This window comes from Gopherus flavomarginatus, chromosome 7 (assembly GCF_025201925.1).
Source record: "Gopherus flavomarginatus isolate rGopFla2 chromosome 7, rGopFla2.mat.asm, whole genome shotgun sequence".
In the NCBI taxonomy this organism is placed as follows: Eukaryota; Metazoa; Chordata; order Testudines; family Testudinidae; genus Gopherus; species Gopherus flavomarginatus.
The window spans coordinates 62,551,076-62,569,924 of record NC_066623.1 but is presented as its reverse complement, the minus strand read 5'-3'; the positions used below and the strand labels follow the sequence as shown (position 1 = coordinate 62,569,924).

At 38.5% G+C, this 18,849-nt stretch overlaps 1 protein-coding gene across 2 annotated transcripts in view; it reads right to left on the bottom strand.

Annotated features, from left to right (window-relative positions):
• The window catches only part of C7H1orf21 (chromosome 7 C1orf21 homolog), a 213,804-nt gene that overhangs the window by 75,970 nt on the left and 118,985 nt on the right, over window positions 1-18,849 (bottom strand). For both annotated transcript variants that reach the window (XM_050961480.1, XM_050961481.1), the window contains exon 3: window positions 14,008-14,102. In XM_050961480.1, coding sequence (XP_050817437.1) covers window positions 14,008-14,102 — 95 coding nt within the window. The remainder of the gene's footprint in view (window positions 1-14,007; window positions 14,103-18,849) is intronic.

Sequence of the window (18,849 nt, the reverse complement as noted above, 5' to 3'; positions counted from 1 at the left end):
TTCACCACAAACATAGCAGAAGTTATCTGCACTGTTCACACAAGTATGAGGCATCTCTGCTCACTTTGGCTAAACAGAAATGTGTCCCTTTGCAAAAATCAAACACTGACAAATAAGAGAGCACGACACTGTATGATTTCTATAGCTGATATAGGGCAATTTGTTCAGCAGACTGATGTAAGCTTCGTTATGATTGCATCATCCACGACTTCTAGGAATAACATGATGCAATTCATATCATGTATGATGCAATACCAGCTTCAGATTGCATCATTCATTGTTTTGCCTCAAAAGCAAGTACTGTCCAAACCCAGTCATAGATTTATTCATAGATCCAGTCAAAGATGTATTTTAGTCATTTCTGGTTTAAATTGAGATCCCTTCCCTTTATAACTCACTTATCCTCCACCATTCCCAAGTCAAGGGTCGTATATACTGACTCAATAGCATATCTTGAAAACTAGAGCCAATCAACAATTTTAAGCATCATTTTCGTTCTCAGTGACCCAGAATTAGTAAAGTTGGATTACATTTATTTCAGAAGCATTTTGGCTGTAGAGCAGTGAAATCAACACCAGCCTTGGTACATGGACGCACATCGCCGAATTAATGTGCTTAGTGTGACCGCATGCACTCGAATTTATACAATCTGTTTTAAAAAACGGTTTCTGTAAAATCAGTATAATCCCGTAGTGTAGACATACCCTTACTGTAATTTCAGAGACTGCAGTGGCAGCTTTCTTCTTTTAATGGTGACTTCACATTGTTTTAGGCATTTCTGCATGTATTCACTCTCCTGTTCTTGCCTCGCCTCCTGTTCCAGCAGAATTAACTATCAAATGCTTATCACATGACTCACAGAAAAGGTAGCGGATGTACGCTGTGACAGGAAATGGAGGACAATGTGCTACCAACCTTCATGATTGTATTGCAAGTCTTGCACTACTGGTTGTTTTTATTAAAGTTCCAACTCCTGGAACCATGTTATTATGTAAGACACTCAGGTTTTTGTTTGTTTTTGTAAGATTTTAGCTCTTCTGATTGTGGAGGAGAGCTTGAAAACAAGAACATATAGGGCTCCAACATCAGAATGCACATAACAGGAGCCCCAAACAATATATTTTTAAGTTCATGATTTTGGGACCTGATTCATGATTTGTGAATGCCTAGAGTTGCAACATTAGAATATACACTGCATACTAAGCTTGTGGGAAAGACCAGAAGGAATGGATTCTCCCTCCCCCAGCAAAAAATCAATTTTAAAAGGCATATACATAAACATACATAAGTGTAATGCTTACATATGTGTAATACTTCAGGTCCTGATTCAGTAGGTATATAAACACGTGTCTAACAAATACATAGTTAATCCCACTGACGTAAATAGGGATTACTCATGTCCTTATAGTTAGTCACAGCTTAAGAACCTTATTGAATAAAGGCCTGAAGTAATAGGGCCAACAGCTACTGAGACCAGTAAATTTTGTGGCCTATCAGCCTTAACAGGATAACTCAAATTTTCTAATGGCTGCACACAAAAAATACATGTGCACTTTAATGCACACCAGTTAGATGTGTAAATCCATCATGCACACATTAAAACAGATTGCACGCGCATGCACAGAGTATACACAAACATGCAGCTCCAACTTGTATGTACGTGGAATTTGTGCCTACGAAGTAGGGGCACCTGGACTTTTACATGTAGCTGTTTTTTCTGATATTACTACTTTTTCCTGAATATATGCCATAATATTTTCACTTTTTAAAAAAGAAAAAACACTCTGTGATTATAGATGGAGTTTATCCACTGGATTGTGCTAATCAGGTATGACATTAAGAACTTGCTCTTGGTAGTTCTAAATTAGTACTCTCATTTCCATTTTTCAGTTTTGAAGTGACAATCCATTTAGGTTTCACATTTTGACACTTTATAAATACATTTCAGAGTTAAACACACCAGTGTTACAAACTGACCAGTCAACCAACCACCTTATTTGGAACCAGAAGTACACAATCAGGCAGTGGAAGAGACCAAAAAAAAAAAAGAGCAAATACAGTACAGTGTCAAACCTAAACTACTACAGAAATAAAGGGAAAGTTTAAAAAAAGATTTGACAAGGTAAGGAAGCTGTTTCTATGCTTGTTTCATTTAAATTAAGATGGTTAAAAGCAGCATTTTTCTTCTGCATTGTAAAGTTTCAAAGCTGTATTCAGTCAATGTCCAGTTGTAAATTTCTGAAAGAACAGTAACATTTTGTTCAGAGTTACAAACATTTCAGAGTTAGGAACAATCTCCATTCCCAAGGTGTTGTAACTCTAAGGCTCTATTGTATTGTATGCAGAATACTGAAGCGATCTGACACATTTTTAGTCAGAGCTACAATGTTTAAACTCATCAATTTATTCTCAGGATAGGATTTCTAGAAAAAACTGGATTTTCTCTGCAGAAATTACCAATGAATTTCTGGTGGGATTTATCACACCTGAATTTAGATCAATGACTGACACAGAAAGAGTTATTGGGCCAGATCCTCAAGTGGACTTCAATGGAACTATGCTAATTTACACCATCAGAGTATCTAGTCCATCATATCAAAAACACCCAGAGTCAAGGGCACTGGCAGGCAAGGATTAGGAATCATCAGAAATTTAAAAATTGTACATAGTATTGTATATTTTATTGTTCATTATTGACAGTAAATGAAGTTTATTTTCCTGTTTCACAAATGAATTTTTGTCCTCTCTCTCCAAGACATCAACTTTTCCAGGGTGAAAACTGGGTGGATACAAACATAGAATGGTCATTGCAACAAAGAAAAAAACAGTTCAAAATCTACCTCACATGTAAGTGATTAGCTTCCTGCAGTAAACTAGATGTCTCTTCATTCAGGGTCTAAACAGAAAAACTGTTATATTGTCATACAGCTGTCCCTGAGAATGCGCCTTTTCTAAAACCTTACACGAGACTTAGGTGAATGCAAATTTCCCATGACAGCAGTAACGTTCTCGAGAGAAGCTGCCTAATCAAAGTGACAGTTTGGACACACACTGTATTTGTATTTAAAGAAACTGAGCATTTCAGAAACATTTACTGTGTTTCATAATAGCAAAGCATATAAACAAAAAGCGTTTAAAGCTTTACTGGAAAATTAGTTGTTCTTTTCTTAAATAAAAGGTTAATCTGAAATGGAATGAGCTAAAATGCTGCAAGGGCTAAACGCATAGCAATTATTAAAATACTCCTAACTGTTTATTTTAAATTACCAGATACAAAGTTAAATAAAGTACATGAGTAGCAGAAAATAATGGCACAAAAATCATAGATATACACCTAGATACATGAGTTTGACCAAAAAGTATTTGATGGCCTTAATTACTTCAAAACCTCAGAATAATAGGCTTTTCTAACAAATGCTAGCAGACCTATAACTGCATGTGGCTACTGGATGTCCCCATAAAAATGCATTTTCAAGGCTACAGAGAAATATCATTTTATTTTTAATACTTCCTACTTTAAAAATGAGTGTGCACTGAGACCACGACAAAAACTACCATTCTAAGCTGTGAACAAATCAACAGTATTTTATACAATGCAAGGTTTTTCATAATAAAGTGTGAAGATTTAAATCAATACTAATTTTAAATCAAGCTAAGTCATAAACATGCATTTGTTCTCATATCCATATATAATTTTCTGACCTGTTAAAATATCCAGTTATACCATGAATGTATTTTGCTTCAAATGTTAGTCACTAAAGAGAACACATCAATCTCCCTCACCTAAACCTGTTTTATAGGAATTGGGAGGAAAAAAAGAACAGTAATACTTAATATAATAATTTGCTTTGATCTTTAAGTAATATGCAGTGAGCCATAACTGAAATGAGTTAAACTGACATAAGCTCATTAGGGAAAACCATCTTTTAAAGAGCATCATAGCAGTTCTAAAATAAAATAGGTTATTTAAATAAGGAAATAAGAAATAGCATGATGTATTTAAAATAGACACATTCATAAGTGTCCTTTCCCTGCATTTCTACTTCACTCCAAGTGCATCTCTTTCCTTTCAGAGACACAAGCTTAACACAATAGTTTATAGCATCTGATATATTGTACTGCTATTTAATTTTAATGTCTACGCTGCTGGTGTATCTAATACATCTAATACAACCCCAATTAAGACAAACTGAGCTAAAAATCTGATACATGGTTTTTCATCTCCTGAGGAAAATTCAAAGCCAAACATGCAAAGGGTGGGGAGGGGGACGGGAGGAAATGAAGGACACCAATCCAGCATGTGTACCAATAAAGACTACAAGCAAATATATCTGCTATACTATGGGCAACAGGATCACTTGATGATTACGTGTTCTGTTCTTTCCCTTTGAAGCGCCTGGCACTGGGGACTGGCCACTGTCGGAAGACAGATTACCGGGCTAGATGAACCATTGGCTTGACCCAGTTTGGACATTCTTATGTTCTTATGCAATTCCAAAAAGCACATCTTTGGCCTAATCCCATAAAAGTCAATAGCAAAGTTCATTTAAGGTGCTTCTGACCTTTTCTTTTTTTCACTAAGCAGGTGATTTAAAAACAAAACAAACAAACAAGATCTCAGAAGATGGTGGGGAAATCTGTTCCTTTCCACGCCTAGGTCACGAATGGCAGTCCTGCTGATGATGAGAAGACTATGCAGCAACTGAATCATTACAAAATGGCACCCTATTTTTGGATTTTAACTCCTATGAGCCCCAGACACTTGTGGATTAGCTTTTCTTGATGGTGAGGAGTTCAGCATGATTATGTCATGTACCATCTAGCGTACATATATGTATATTGTGTGTACACATGTATATACAGACATAGGGTGACCAGATGTCCCAATTTTATAGGGGCAGTCCCGATACTTGGGGCTGTGTCTTATGTAGGCACCTATTACCCCCCCCCACCCCGTCCCGATTTTTCACACTTGCTGTCTGGTCACCTTACACACCTCTCTCTCTCTCACACACACCCCCTCCTTTGCTGCACTGAATGGTCCCCATCCTCAAATGCATGCACTTGTACACAGTGCCCTCTAATGGGTGCTTTACAGAGGATACAAGCCCTATTACTAACAGAATATGTCTACACTAGTGAACTGCACCATTGTCACTTGCACTGATGTGACTGTACTGGTATAAGCTGTAATGGTGTGATATGTTCACTGCGGATTTCGCATTTCAAGTGCATACAGTGCACTCATGGCTACACAGAGCACCCCCTCTAAATCAGTGGCTCTCAACCTATCCAGACTACTATACCCCTTTCAGAAGACTGATTTGTCCTGTGTATCCCCAAGTTTCACCTCATTTAAAAATTACTTGCTTACAAAATCAGACATAAAAACACAAAATTGTCATAGCACACTATTACTGAAAAAATGCTTTTTTTCTCATTTTTACCATATGATTACAAAAATAATCAATTGGAACAAATATTGTACTTACATGTCAGTGTATAGACTAGAGCAATATGAACAAGTCATTGTCTGTACGAAATTTTAGTCTGTCCTGACTTCACTGGTGCTTTTTTATGTAGCCTGATGTAAAACTAGGCAAATATCTAGATGAGTTGATGTACCTCCTGGAAGACCTCTCCGTACCCCCAGGGGTACGTGTACTCCTGGTTGAGTACCACTGCTCTAAATGTTGCAAGGCCTGTGGATTCCTACACCTATCTCACATTGTTCAGCCCGGCTCTCAGGTCCATGTGCAATATGTCTAGGATATGTTCAGGCTGTTCCCAAATACTTTAAATGGTTTTGCCTTGAAGAGGCTCTGACCTGGCACTTGCAAATCTCATGGATGGAGAGTAAGCCGTTCTCACTGTGGCTACTGCCAGACTGACTCTAAGGGCTTGTCTACACTACTACACAGGGTCGATCTAAGATATGCAACTTCAGCTACATTAATAGAGTAGATGAAGTCGATGTCCTGATTTACTTACCGTGGTATCTTCATTGCAGTAAGTCAACAGCTGACACTCTCCCGTCGACTCCGCTTGCGCTTTTCATTCTGGTGGAGTACCAAAGTTGACGGGAGAGCACTCAGCAGTCGATTTATCGCATATATACTAGACGTGATAAATCAACCCCCACTGGATTGATCGTTGCCCCCTCATCCTGCAGGTAATGTAGACCCGTGGTTCTCAAACTTGGGCCGCTATTTGCTCAGGGGAAGCCCCTGGCAGGCCGGGCCAGTTTGTTTACCTGCTGCGTGCACAGGTTCAGTCGATCACAGCTCCCACTGGTTGCAGTTCGCCGCTCCAGGCCAATGGGGGCTGCAGAAAGCGGCATGGGTCGAGGGACATGCTGGCTGCCCTTCCTGCAGCCCCTATTGGCCTGGGACGGCGAACTGTGGCCAGTGGGAGCCACAATCAGTCAAACATGCGTACGCGACAGGTAAACAAACCCGCCCGGCCCAACAGGGGCTTTCCCTGAACAAGCAGTGGCCCAAGTTTGAGAACCACTGGGTGCAGACAAGCCCTGAGGCATGGAGGCCCAGTACTATAGTAGGACGAGCCCTGTCACCTTAGGGTTTTTGAGGGGGTAAGAAGCTTGATTATTTTAATTCATTTCTTCTATTTTTTAATTTTAAATGTTCACTCCTGTTTTTCTTCTTTTCTCATTTTGTAGCTGAATGACGGATTCTTCTGTTTTGTGGTTTCTTTCTACAAGCCCAAGACAGGAGCAGTCGAGAGGAAGGACATCTCTCCAAGCTGCTCTGTGTAGCTCAGTGAGTTCTCTCCTTCCTTTGTCTTCTACCTACTGCACTGGAGCCCCCAGGGGACGCAGGTTTGTGCAGCAGCGACAAATGGGTGCTTGAGCACATGAGAGAGGCATGTGGCTTTACTTGGGGAGGAAAGACGGAATTCATTTTGCTGTGCGTCTGTTAGCTAATGACTCTGTTCTCTTCTCTTTTTTAGATCTCAGTAGTACAGTAGAGCTGATGAGGCAGTGGGTGGACAGCTGTGGCAGCCCACCAGTAAAGTATGTACATTAGTGAGTGTTTGAATGCTTCTGTGGGTGTCTATATGTCTGCACTGATTTCGTCCCTTTTTGTTACTCCTGAGGAACAAAGCAAAAGTGTTTTTTTAATTCACTTTATTAGTTTTATTTTTATTAAACTTTTGTGTCCTCCTTTAGGAATCAATTCAAGCAAGCACTGAAGCATGTGCTTAAGTCTCAATAAAATCAATGACAGGTAACCATGTGCTTTGATGAACTGAGGTCTAAAACTGGAAATCAGAGATGGTGAGAGTCAGGAACAGGCACAGCTGATAGCAGCCAAGATCTGCATGCAGCCACCTTCGGAGGATCACAGAAATGTAAGACTGGAACAGACATTGAGGGGTCATCTATCTCAGTCCCATGCACTAAGGCAGGACCAAGTTCACCTGTCAGCGATGGTCTAGGTTTTTGTCTAATATGTTATTTAAAACCTCCAATGATGGGGATTCCATGATCTCCGTTGGAAGCCTATTCCAGAACTTAACTACCCTTTAGAGTCAGAAAGTTTTTCCTAATAGCTACTCTAAATCTCCTTTGCGGAAGATTAAGCCCACTGTTTCTTCTCCTACCTTCGGTGGACAAAGAGAATAATTGATCGCACACCTCTTTATAACAGCCCTTAAAATAGTTGAAGACTGTTATTGGGCCCCCCCACGATGAACAACAAGCATGCTATGGGGTTGATACAGTAAAGCATGCCAAATTCTTCCAGGTGGAGAAGGCCAAAGAGTTTTCTTTAGTTCAAGTGGTAGAGGATTGTGATTTTGAAGTGGAAGTTCCTGGGTACCATGATACATCCTGTGTTTGTGTGTGTGCACTCTATTGTATCTTGTAATAAGCTCTTCTGGAACAGTATAGTTGTGAAGTTTAAAAAAATTATGTAAGAACGCACATGCTGAACTCTTAGTATAATTCCATTTAGCATTTATACAATACCAACATTTGTACAGCGCTGTACATCACCAATGCACTGTATGAGTGCATGAAACTATGAAAACTATAGAGCAATACATTCAACATAAATAGCCATTCAATGCATACCTAAAAATAGTAATCCAGGGAAGCTTCAGACAATGGACATTATTAAAAAACCCAAACAGACAACATTTACTGCACTGTGGTTTTTGAATTTGCAGATGCATTTGCAGTCTTCCCCATATTTAGAATGGAAAATACCACGAATGCCACAATAAACTTCACTACCACGAGTGGCACTGTAACTTATTTACTGTTTTAAATGACATCCATTGTAGATAATTTAGTAATCTTTTTAAAAATGGTATTTTAAAAAATTATTTCATAATACAGAAATGTAAATATCAGTATTTTTGTAATCTATATAAACAATTATACTGATATATATAATACAAAATATGCATATATTTAAATATTTATAATTATAAATATACAGATATTTAATATTATATTATTAAAGGTACCAAATAAACCTTTGAAGTATCATTTGCTACTGGGTTTTTAACTTGATACAATCATTTATTTGCTAGCTATTAGTTACTTTTTAAAAAAAGCATATAACTGATTATGATGATGACAATGATCAGCTACAGAAAAGTGAAAACTGAAGTTCTGAAATACTAAGTATCAATTAAGTAAATGATTGCATGGATCCAACTGAGACTAGAATCTGGTTTCAGTTCAAAACATAACCTAAAAGTAACCGCATAGGTATGGGTGGCACAAATTACATTCTCAAGTAACTGCTGTGGAAACTAACACGTCTTGAAAGAAAAATAAGTGATTTCCCCCCTCCCCCATGAAACTGAGTGAGATATTGGCAACAATCAGGTATATAAGTGATTCTCATTCAATTGTCTACGATCTCCTCTGTAAATTTGTCTTAGCCCTGACTTGTAACTTTCCTGTTATTCCAGTACTTAGCTTATCTCAAATCAAGATGCGTAGTTGTGTCAAACTGCTTGGTAGGTTTAGCTGATAATGCGTGCAAATCCTAGCATATAGCCCTTATAGACTATCTATATATATAGCAAGTAGAGATTTTGACAAGTAGAAGTTGCAAAAAAATCTAAGAAGTAACCCTCCCTCCCAAGAATTAAGTTAAATGTTTGAAAACATAAGATGATTATAGAAAGAAGAATCTGTACCGTAGCAAACTGTTTCAAACTAAAACCAATATAGCTCATTACATTTTGGAAAAAGAATGCCAAGCTGCATGAATAGAAGGTACTTTACCTTTAGGGTATTTTAAGGCATTTTACCTTATCCAGTAGTGTAATTTCACAATGAAATGCCATTAGCACTCCATGAGTATGTAAATGAGGACAATTAAATTAGTCCTGTTATGAATGTTAATTAGTCTGTTATGATAGTACTTTTGTATACCTAATATGATGCTGTCAAGCTAAACAATGAGTTCCAAAGAAAAGATTAATGGGTCTTTAAAGCTGGCAAACTTGTGTTATCTATTCCAGTAAGACCCATATGTACTAGAGATGTCTTCAACCAAGACTTTGTTTGGCTTTTAAAAATATTAGTTAGTCCCAGTTTTATTATTTAACCATGACTTTTTTAAGTACAAATAAACTGGTACATTACACATGCTGACTACGCACCACTGGTTTTTGCTTCTAGTTAGATCCATTAGCTAAATCTATTGAGTAGCAATCTAAAAGTAGCAACTGGTAAAAACTATTTCCATTTGGGGTTACAGCTGGTATGGCATAAAAACCTTAGTCCTGTGAAGATAATCAACTGATTTAATAAAAGACTAATTCATTTAATGACAGGTGACTGAAATTATGGGCTAGAGTTTGTAAATTAGGTGCAACAGCCTTGCACTGCTTATTTGTGTATACATGCAAATCATGTATTTGCAAGCACAAATAGCCATTTTAGGTACCAAGAGGGATGAGTGTTTGCATATATTATGCTCACACAAATGTATGCATACAATTGCACCTGAACATTGGAAAGCTGGCACTATATTTTTTGTTTTGCTGTAGCACAACAGTGGCGTGGAGGAGGACTGAATAAACTGCAGTAAGCATTCACCTGCACCAGCCACTTTCATAGGTAACTAAGAGTAAATAGGAAATTAAAGCAGAACTACTTCAGGCAAATGTAATACAGAGTCAGTTACCCTAGAAAGTGATTGAAGCAGAATACAACTGAATCCCAGCTACACACCTCATCTTAACTTCTTTTCCACGGAAGGTGGAGTTTGGGGAGCATAGTGACAAGGCAGGAATGTGAGATTAAGAAAAAGGGTTGGGATGTGGGCTTTGAGATTCTCCCAGAGCTTTTTCTTGTTCCTAAGGATATGTCTACACTGGTACTTAGTCGGAAAAACTTTTGTCATTCAGGAGTGTTTAGAAAAAAAAAAAAAGGCACTTTTCTGCAAACAAAGCTGCTGCCACTAATGGGAGGTGAAAGGTTTTTTTGTCAGCAGAAGAGCTCTCTCCTGCTGACAAACAGTAGCTGCATGGTGCGGCTTTTAATGGCATGCAAAGCTGCATAGTGTAGCCATAGCCTAAAACTTCGGTTGCCCAGAAGTGCGTGATGAAGGGTCAAGATTAAATAACTAATGATTGTCAACTTTACAACCATTAGGAAAACTAAAGCCTTCGTGATACATGACAACCTATTTTCTAAGTTGTGAATTTAACAAGTTTACTAGAGCGAATCTTCAGCTTTAAAAATCTAAAATGTCAGTGATTTGTCAATTCCTAGGATTAACAAACTGTACGCATTTACAGACAGAGATGCTGTATCCTTATAATGGAACTAAGATGAGAAGAAAGTGAAAAACTACCTGTCTGGATGTCTAAGATATGTTTTTTATCTTTCAAAAACCTATATCAAGTATAAACATCCTCTCCGATTAAAGGGTTTCACTTAGTTTTTGTAGATTTCTATAGATTAGGGAGTGCTATCATTATCCCCAATCCTCAAATTAAAAACTTTTTTCCCACGGAAACTGCGATCCCCGCTCAAAAACAACCTGTCAATACATTATATACATAAAATTCAACTTTTCTACAGAAATGTCTCTTTTAATAAATATAACCAATACAAGAATTAAATCTTACAAGAAAGCCGGCACTAATAAAGCACAAGATTATCAATCCCGTTTCTAAATGTCACCTAGACTTCTAAAAGTGACTCAAGCCTTCTGAATTTGTCTTGGTTGTCATTTAAATGGAACCCTATTCTTCTCTAAATTATGCTGTATCATTTAAGGCTGGCCACCAATCTACAACCACATTGACCTGCAACTTTTCATTTATCAGACAACTAGTAGCAGCTCTCAATTTCTCTTCCATTGCACTCACCAGTGCAGCATCTCTGACTCCAAAATTACTGATAATTTTTGCAGCAGCGTTTCTTAAAAGTAGTTAAGCAAAACCAAACACGCTTACATTTGCGATAACGCTGAAGACACTGCAGATACTGCTAGAAAAAGTGATGTCCTCAGCAATGTTTCTTAGGCACACTAAAAACATCCTGCTGAAAGCTAAATTTGTGCTGTCCAATGGAGCATCATCAATGCAAAACTGCAAACTGGAAATCATATATCATATCTAGAGTAGAGACTAAGGAAAATCATATTCTGTGCCGTTCAGTGGCCTTCAACCACAATCTGAAATGTCAGGCTGGAACAGCACACAAGGTGGTAAACTGGGCTATTTACCTACAGAAATGTACTGCAGTTTTGTACCGCAATCTCCAGAATACACACCTAGGAGAGAAATGTACAGTAGATGGGATTGCCTGGAGCACCAGTGATGAAAAAATATTAAAATAGTGACATTCCCAAGAGTCATCTATAGTTACTCTGATAGGCAGATTTCTCAGCTGGTATTAATGGTCATAGCTCCATTGAAGTTAACGGACGATCTTCCCCTCAGTATAACCGAAGGGAAAAAAACTGTATAAAAAAAGCTCAGTGGAAGGAATAGGCCCAGAAATCTGAAATGTTACATAGACAAAATACAGCATTTTAAAATCTCTTTGAAAGTAGTAGCTATATCAATCCTACAGACCCCTCTATTTCGAGCTTAAAAAGAAAAAAGCTTCCACATGAAAGTCAAGCCTGACATGATTCATCTAACCTGTTTTTTCCCCTCTAAGGATAAACAACAGTAACATAATTAGAACTCGCCTACATAGGGAATTTAGTGTGGAGTTAGCAAGAGTGTGAATTTAAATTACAGCAAATTACCTACTCCACACTAACTTCCTCTTTGTCCGCACTAAGAGTGCCTTGTGTGCTTTACCTGAACACACTTTGGAAGTGTATTCAGCTAGAGTGCACAAAGGCACTTTCACTGCAGAGTAAATGTCCACATAAGGAGCTGGTGCAGAGTAGTTAACGTGCACTAACTATGTTGTACCAGCTACTCTGCACTTTTCCCCCAGTAGACAAGCCCTCAGAAGTGATAACAGTAATGATGATTTCAGATAGAAATTCTCCCAACTTACAGCGTGTGACAAAGTTCCTCCTCTACCTTGGTGGGTCCTGAGCTTATTGGTGGATTTGCTCGCCTCAGAGATTCACCATGTGAGTCAGAAAACAGCCTAGAGACCTTCCCCTCTGGTAGAAGCCACAGTCCAGGTCAATTCCTCCTGTGTCTGATCAAGAGTTGGGAGGTTTGGGGGGAACCCAGGCCTGTCTTCTATTCCAGGTTCCAGCCCTGGGCCCTGTGCACTGCAGCTGTCTACAGTATCTCCTGGTACAGTTGCGCGACAGCTACAACTCCCTGGGCTACTTCCCCATTGCCTCCTCCTAACACCTTCTTTATCCTCACCACAGGACCTTTCTCCTGGTGTCTGATAATGCTTGTACTCCTTAGTCTTCCAGCAATATGTCTTCTCACTCTCCGCTTCTAGTGCCTCTTGCTCCCAGCTCCTTGCATGCACGCTACAAACTGAAGTGAGGTCCTTTTTAAACTCAGATGCCCCGATTAGCCAGCCTGTCCGAATTGATTCTAACAGTTTCTTCTTAATTGGCTCCAGGTATCCTAATGAGCCTGCCTGCCTTAGTTGGTTCCAGCAAGTTCCTCCTTGTTCTGGAACTGCCCCTGTTACCTTACTCAGGGAAAAGGGATCTATTTAATCTGGGACTAAGATATCTGCCTTCTAATACTCTCCTGTAGCCATCTGGCCTGACCCTGTCACAAGGGAACAAATACACCTCTACCCTGATATAACCCGACCCGATAGAACACGAATTTGAATATAACGCGGTAAAGCAGTGTTCCGGGGGGGCGGGGGGCTGCGTAATCCAGTGGAGCAAAACAAGTTGGATAGAACGCGGTAAGATTATTTGGCTCCCAAGGACAGCGCTGTATCAGGGTAGAGGTGTAATAGACATGCTCAATGAGCAACAAAAGGAAACAAATCTTGAGTTTTATATAAGGGTAAATCTTGAGGATAATACTAATTTGATGATTGATAAGAAAATAACTCATCTCCAATCAAATTACTGAACACTGATTGTTGACAACCCCGTGTTATAGGTACGTTACTTATTCTGAGCATCTGATTTTGCAAATTTTAAAATTCACAGTAGGGAAGCACAGAATAAATTATAGATGTGTTCCTAAAGTAGATATTTTTCTTCAGATCAGCCATGAATTTCAGTATTTTTAAGAAATCCTTTGCACACAGATACATTCATCATGACCTGCATATATTTATATTTGCAAAGGAGTGGAATACAAATACTACTTCCACTGAAGCACTCTCCACAAAATCAAGTACTGGCTAATTCATAAAGACAAGCAGGAAAAGGTAATAGTCGCACCTTTCACGCAAGCTATACATAGTTATGGCATTTTCAAGAAAATCCTTGAAAATCCTTTTTGCAGCAAGTAAGTTGTAATGTAAACATACTGCATATTCCATATTTCATTACTAAGGCAAATTCATATCCATGTTAATTTTGTTAAATAAGTGATAAGTTGAGTCCTTACCAAATTTTCCTGGTTCCTGGCAGCTATTTTCTGATCATCTTCTCCCCCATTTTTCATGTATTTGACCTCTTCCACTGGTTTGATCCTATACTCATCTGAGTAGCAAGAAATAAAGAAAGAAAGAAAAGTTTTGTACCATTGTACTTCAGTAAATGGAAGAACAGACGACTGGAAAAAAAAACAAAACACTGCTTAGTATCAATCAAGCCCTATATGGTATAGACTCTAGTAATCTCAGAGTCTGCTCTCTTCCTAACACTCACCATGGAAAGAAGTCTATAAAGGAACACTTCAAAAAAGTGACTCAAAAATCTCATGGGGAATCACAGGCAAAAATTTCTTAGTTGTCTCTGGAATTTGATCCAAACAGACATGCATCTTGGACCCAGATCTAGAGCAATGCATAAGGCACATCTCTTTGTTTAGGTTTTCCAGTAACTTCAGGCATTGAAATTTTCTATCATGTGTCTTCAAGTTACTATTGCCATCATGGATCCTCTCAGGGAAGATGGGTTTGCTGCTCTGAAAGTTTGCATGCTCCCTATTTTTGGGAAGATATTGTTTGATACAGTTCTAACCTACGTAAAGTGTGCCCAAGGTAACTTAAATGCTTATTACTATGACAGAAAGAAAAAGTGAGGCAATTTTAAAATACAGAAACAGAGCAGAAGATTAATATTACAGAACTAAAGAGAACTTAGAGCTAACAAAAATCCTATGGCAGTGTAGTGTTTCATGGGATAGGGAATGAAAACTGAGGACTTGTGTGATACTGGAGTAAATTCTATGCTTGCACTGAGGGGAGGCGGGAATGATTCATGTAAGCATCACTCACATGTCTAAGGCTAACATATCCTCATTTAAGTCCAGATCATGAGAGCTTTACATAAACCCTGACCATAGGCATCGCAATCTTTTTAGAAGTGGGAGGGGAGGATGACCAAGGTCAAAGTGGCAGGGGAATTAAAATACTATTTAAATATCTTGCAGAGCGCAGCTGTAACATAAGTGACCACAATACAAAAGGAAGCCATATTATAACATCTAAGGTATAATTATAGTATGCACAAATGAAAAAAATAAGACTTTAATTATAAACATCAGGACTTCCTTTTATTTTTGCACTTCTTTTATTGTACTTCACTTGCATTTATCATTTTACTACATACATTCCGCTGTTCATACTGCATTAATTAACATTATTGAACTGTAACATGCAATTCTGTAACATTACAACCAAATCATCCTTGTTTATATAGAATGAATAACTTTAAAACAGTAACCTTAAATTGTAAATCTCCTCGGAAAAAGGCATCAGCCAAATAAATAACAACAAGAAACAGCTTTGAAGGGAGGTAAACATGTTCCCATATGAGAACTACCAAAAAAATGTTTTCTTTCTAGTGTTTTATAAAAAAAAAATCAAAAATATATTTTTAGAAAACCTAACAAACACCATCAAAAGGCTGTAGAGATAGAAGGGATACAATCTCTATTAAGCAGAAAATGCAAACAATGCAATTTTGATCATGCGATTATCTAGGATTGCAGTGGATATCTAGGAATGCATCTGATCCGATCTCATAGGGCATCTTGGCCATTAGCAGTATGATCATTTTTTCCCCCACAGTGCATATGTTTCTTTTTGTTTAAAAAAAAGGTAGGGGGGCATGGCCCCTGGGCCCCCCTAGTTCCAGCATATGACCCTAATTCAGCAAAGCAAATATAAGGGCATGCTTAACTTTAAACATGTGTAAATCCCACTGAAGTCAAAAGGAAGTTTAATCTGATGAATACGAAAGTAAAGACCACAGGATTTGGCCTTTATAAATGGATCAATACCTATTCCTTCCAACATTGTCATCACAGTACTATGAATGGGAATTATACATGCGGAGGAATGCAATTACACTGCATAGGCTCCTTTGTTTTCTATGTGACGTGTCCCACTATGAATGAGTTCTATAGTCCTTGCAATCTCTATCATCTTTGGCATGCAAACAAGTTATGCATAGTAGCTATTATATATGAGTTAGCTACTGTGACAAAGTTCCTCCTTTACCTTGGTGGGTCCTGCGCTTATTGGTGGATTTGCTCCTCACAGATTCACCTCGTGGGTCAGGAAACAGCCCAGGCACTTTCCCCTCTGGTAGAAGCCACAGTCCAAGTCAATTTCTCCTGTGTTTGATCAGGAGTTGGGAGGTTTGGGGGGAACCCAGGCCCACCCTCTACTCCGGGTTCCAGCCCAGGGCCCTGTGGACTGCAGCTGTCTAGAGTGCCTCCTGGTATAGTTGCACGACAGCTACAACTCCCTGGGCTACTTCCCCATGGCCTCCTCTCAACACCTTCTTTGTCCTCTCCACCGAAATTTCCTCCTGATGTCTGATAACGCTTGTACTTCGTAGTCATCCAGCAGTATGCCTACTCACTCCCATCTTCTTGTTTGCCTCTTGCTCCCAGTTCCTCGCACACACTTCCTCTCCCCTGGCTCCCTCTGGCCTGACTGGAGTGAGCCCTTTTATAGCATCGGAGGGGCCTTAATTAGAGTCAGGTGCTTAACAGTCTCACCTGACCCTTAACAGGTTAATTGGAGTCAAGTGTTCTCATTAGCCTGGAGCAGCCCCTGCTCTGGTCACTCAGGGAACAGACAACTGCTTATCCAGTGGCCAGTATATCTCCCTTCTACTACTCTGCTGTTCCCAGCTGGCCTGGGTCTATCACACTATATACTGTCTGGATTGATAAAAAAGTTACAGATTCACAATTAAATTAAAGTTGCAAATTTACCCAAATTCCAGTGAACTTTTATACTTTTTCTGTATTTCCTTTTCCAGTATTGCTGATTATTGAGATGCATGTCTAATATCCCCTGTCACACCACAAAAAGCCTTTTTAGTTCCATGGCACCACAAAATAATAAGACAAGCTGTTTTCTCAACAACTAATATGTAATGACATTGCTGTAATGTTTCAACAGGCTGGAGCAAAGGTAACACAAAGTGCAGTTATGCTGAACTCTGAGGGAAAAAGCAACAAAAAGCCTTTCCCTTTCAAAGGATGTTCTTTCTTGAAAGTGAAATTTAAAAACAGACAGACCTACAGGGCTGAGAAAAAAAGAAACCTCATTCTGCTATTACTTAATAAGTTTAATACTTTTCAACCGCACATTTCCCAGGGGAACTGATTTTTAAATAATGAATGCCTACTCAAGTGTCATTAGTGAATTATCCAGAACTCAAAGCTCACATCTTATCAACATTCTATTACATGTTCGTGCTATAATACAGTGAGAAATGTGAATAGCCTCCTTCAAAGCCTGAGTAAATGGATCTTGTGCAGGAGACAATGCAAGGGTTGGGAGAAGTAATCCTCCTCCTTGTCCCCAGCTAAGAGGCAGTGCCCTGGGTACCTGTACAGTGAGGGTACATCAACACTGCAAAAACAGAAACAAAACCAAAATGCAACAGCAAGTCTCAGAGCTCAGGTCAGTTCACCTGGGCTCCTGCGTCTCATGCTATGGGACTAAAAATAGCAGTGCAGACATTCCTGCTCAGGCTCTGAGACCTTCCCCCTTGCTGAGGTTCAGAGCCCAAGTTCTAGCCAGAGCGTGAATATCTACACTGCTATTTCTAGCTCCATTTGTGAGTCCCGTGAGATTGAGTCAGTTGACTCTGGCTCTAAAACTTGCGGCAGTGTTACTGTCTTTTTCAACGTAGCACTCCTCAGTTGCTACTACGATCCTGTGCCACGTAGTGCATGTAGCCAGTGGATCCACAGGAGATGAAACCAGGGCTCTGCAAAGATCATCCCCCAGCCACAATATCAGGGTGGATTGTTTTAAAAGAAAGCTATTTAAATCAGTAAGCAGAAAATCTTCATTTAAATTGATTTTAACTGTGTTTTGCATTTGAACTTAAGTTATTTTTGTAAACAGATTGATTCCCATTGGTTGGTAACCATTAAAACATGTTGATTTGCAACTAAATATAGTCTTTCCAATAAATTTGGAGCTCCTTTTTGCTAACCAGGAGGATAGTCTATATCTATACATATTCATTTAAATAATTACATAGCTTAATTTACATTTGTTTAGATTATTAATTTTTACTCTTTTTTATAATGTTAGAAAATGCTGATTGATGCATTTCCTAGATGATTAATATTTTAGTTGGGATTTGTGTCGAGCTCTAGTTGTATGGAAATTCAAATTCAGTTAAAGGTGCACAAAACCAGACTATTATTTTTTTATTAAGTAAAACTACCTTAAATGCGCTGGACACATAATAAGTTTTACCAAAACATGTTTTATGGCTAAAACTAATTGATTTGTGAAACAAAGGAAGTATTATTTTTAGTCAGTGAATGAAATGATTGTTTCCTGTCCTCATGACCTTCAAGATTTTGGAGCTAGTACACGTCCTCTTCTCACACCTAGTTTTTATTCATAGATTGGCAGAGGAAAACATGCTTTCCTGCTTTTTCAACTCCCAATCAGTTTCTTAACTTTGAATGAATCAGTCATTGAACTGAAATGGGTGAATAAACTGAAAGGAAGAAAATATTCTCTCTGTACCTGCAAAAGAGGCTACTGATGTCAAAAGCTGGTTTAGCACTTCTACAAATGTTGGTTCCAGATGCTTTGCCAGTGACTTCCACCAGTTCAGTGGTTTGACATTGTTTAAAACTTTGCAGCAAAAATGTACTGCTTATTTTTTGTATTTACATGATTTTCATAGATTATAGTATGGCTAGGCCTTATACCATAGGTTGTCATTTTCAAATTTAATTTTAAATAGCTTTATTAAAAACAAAACAAAAACACAACTACCTTGTATTTAATTT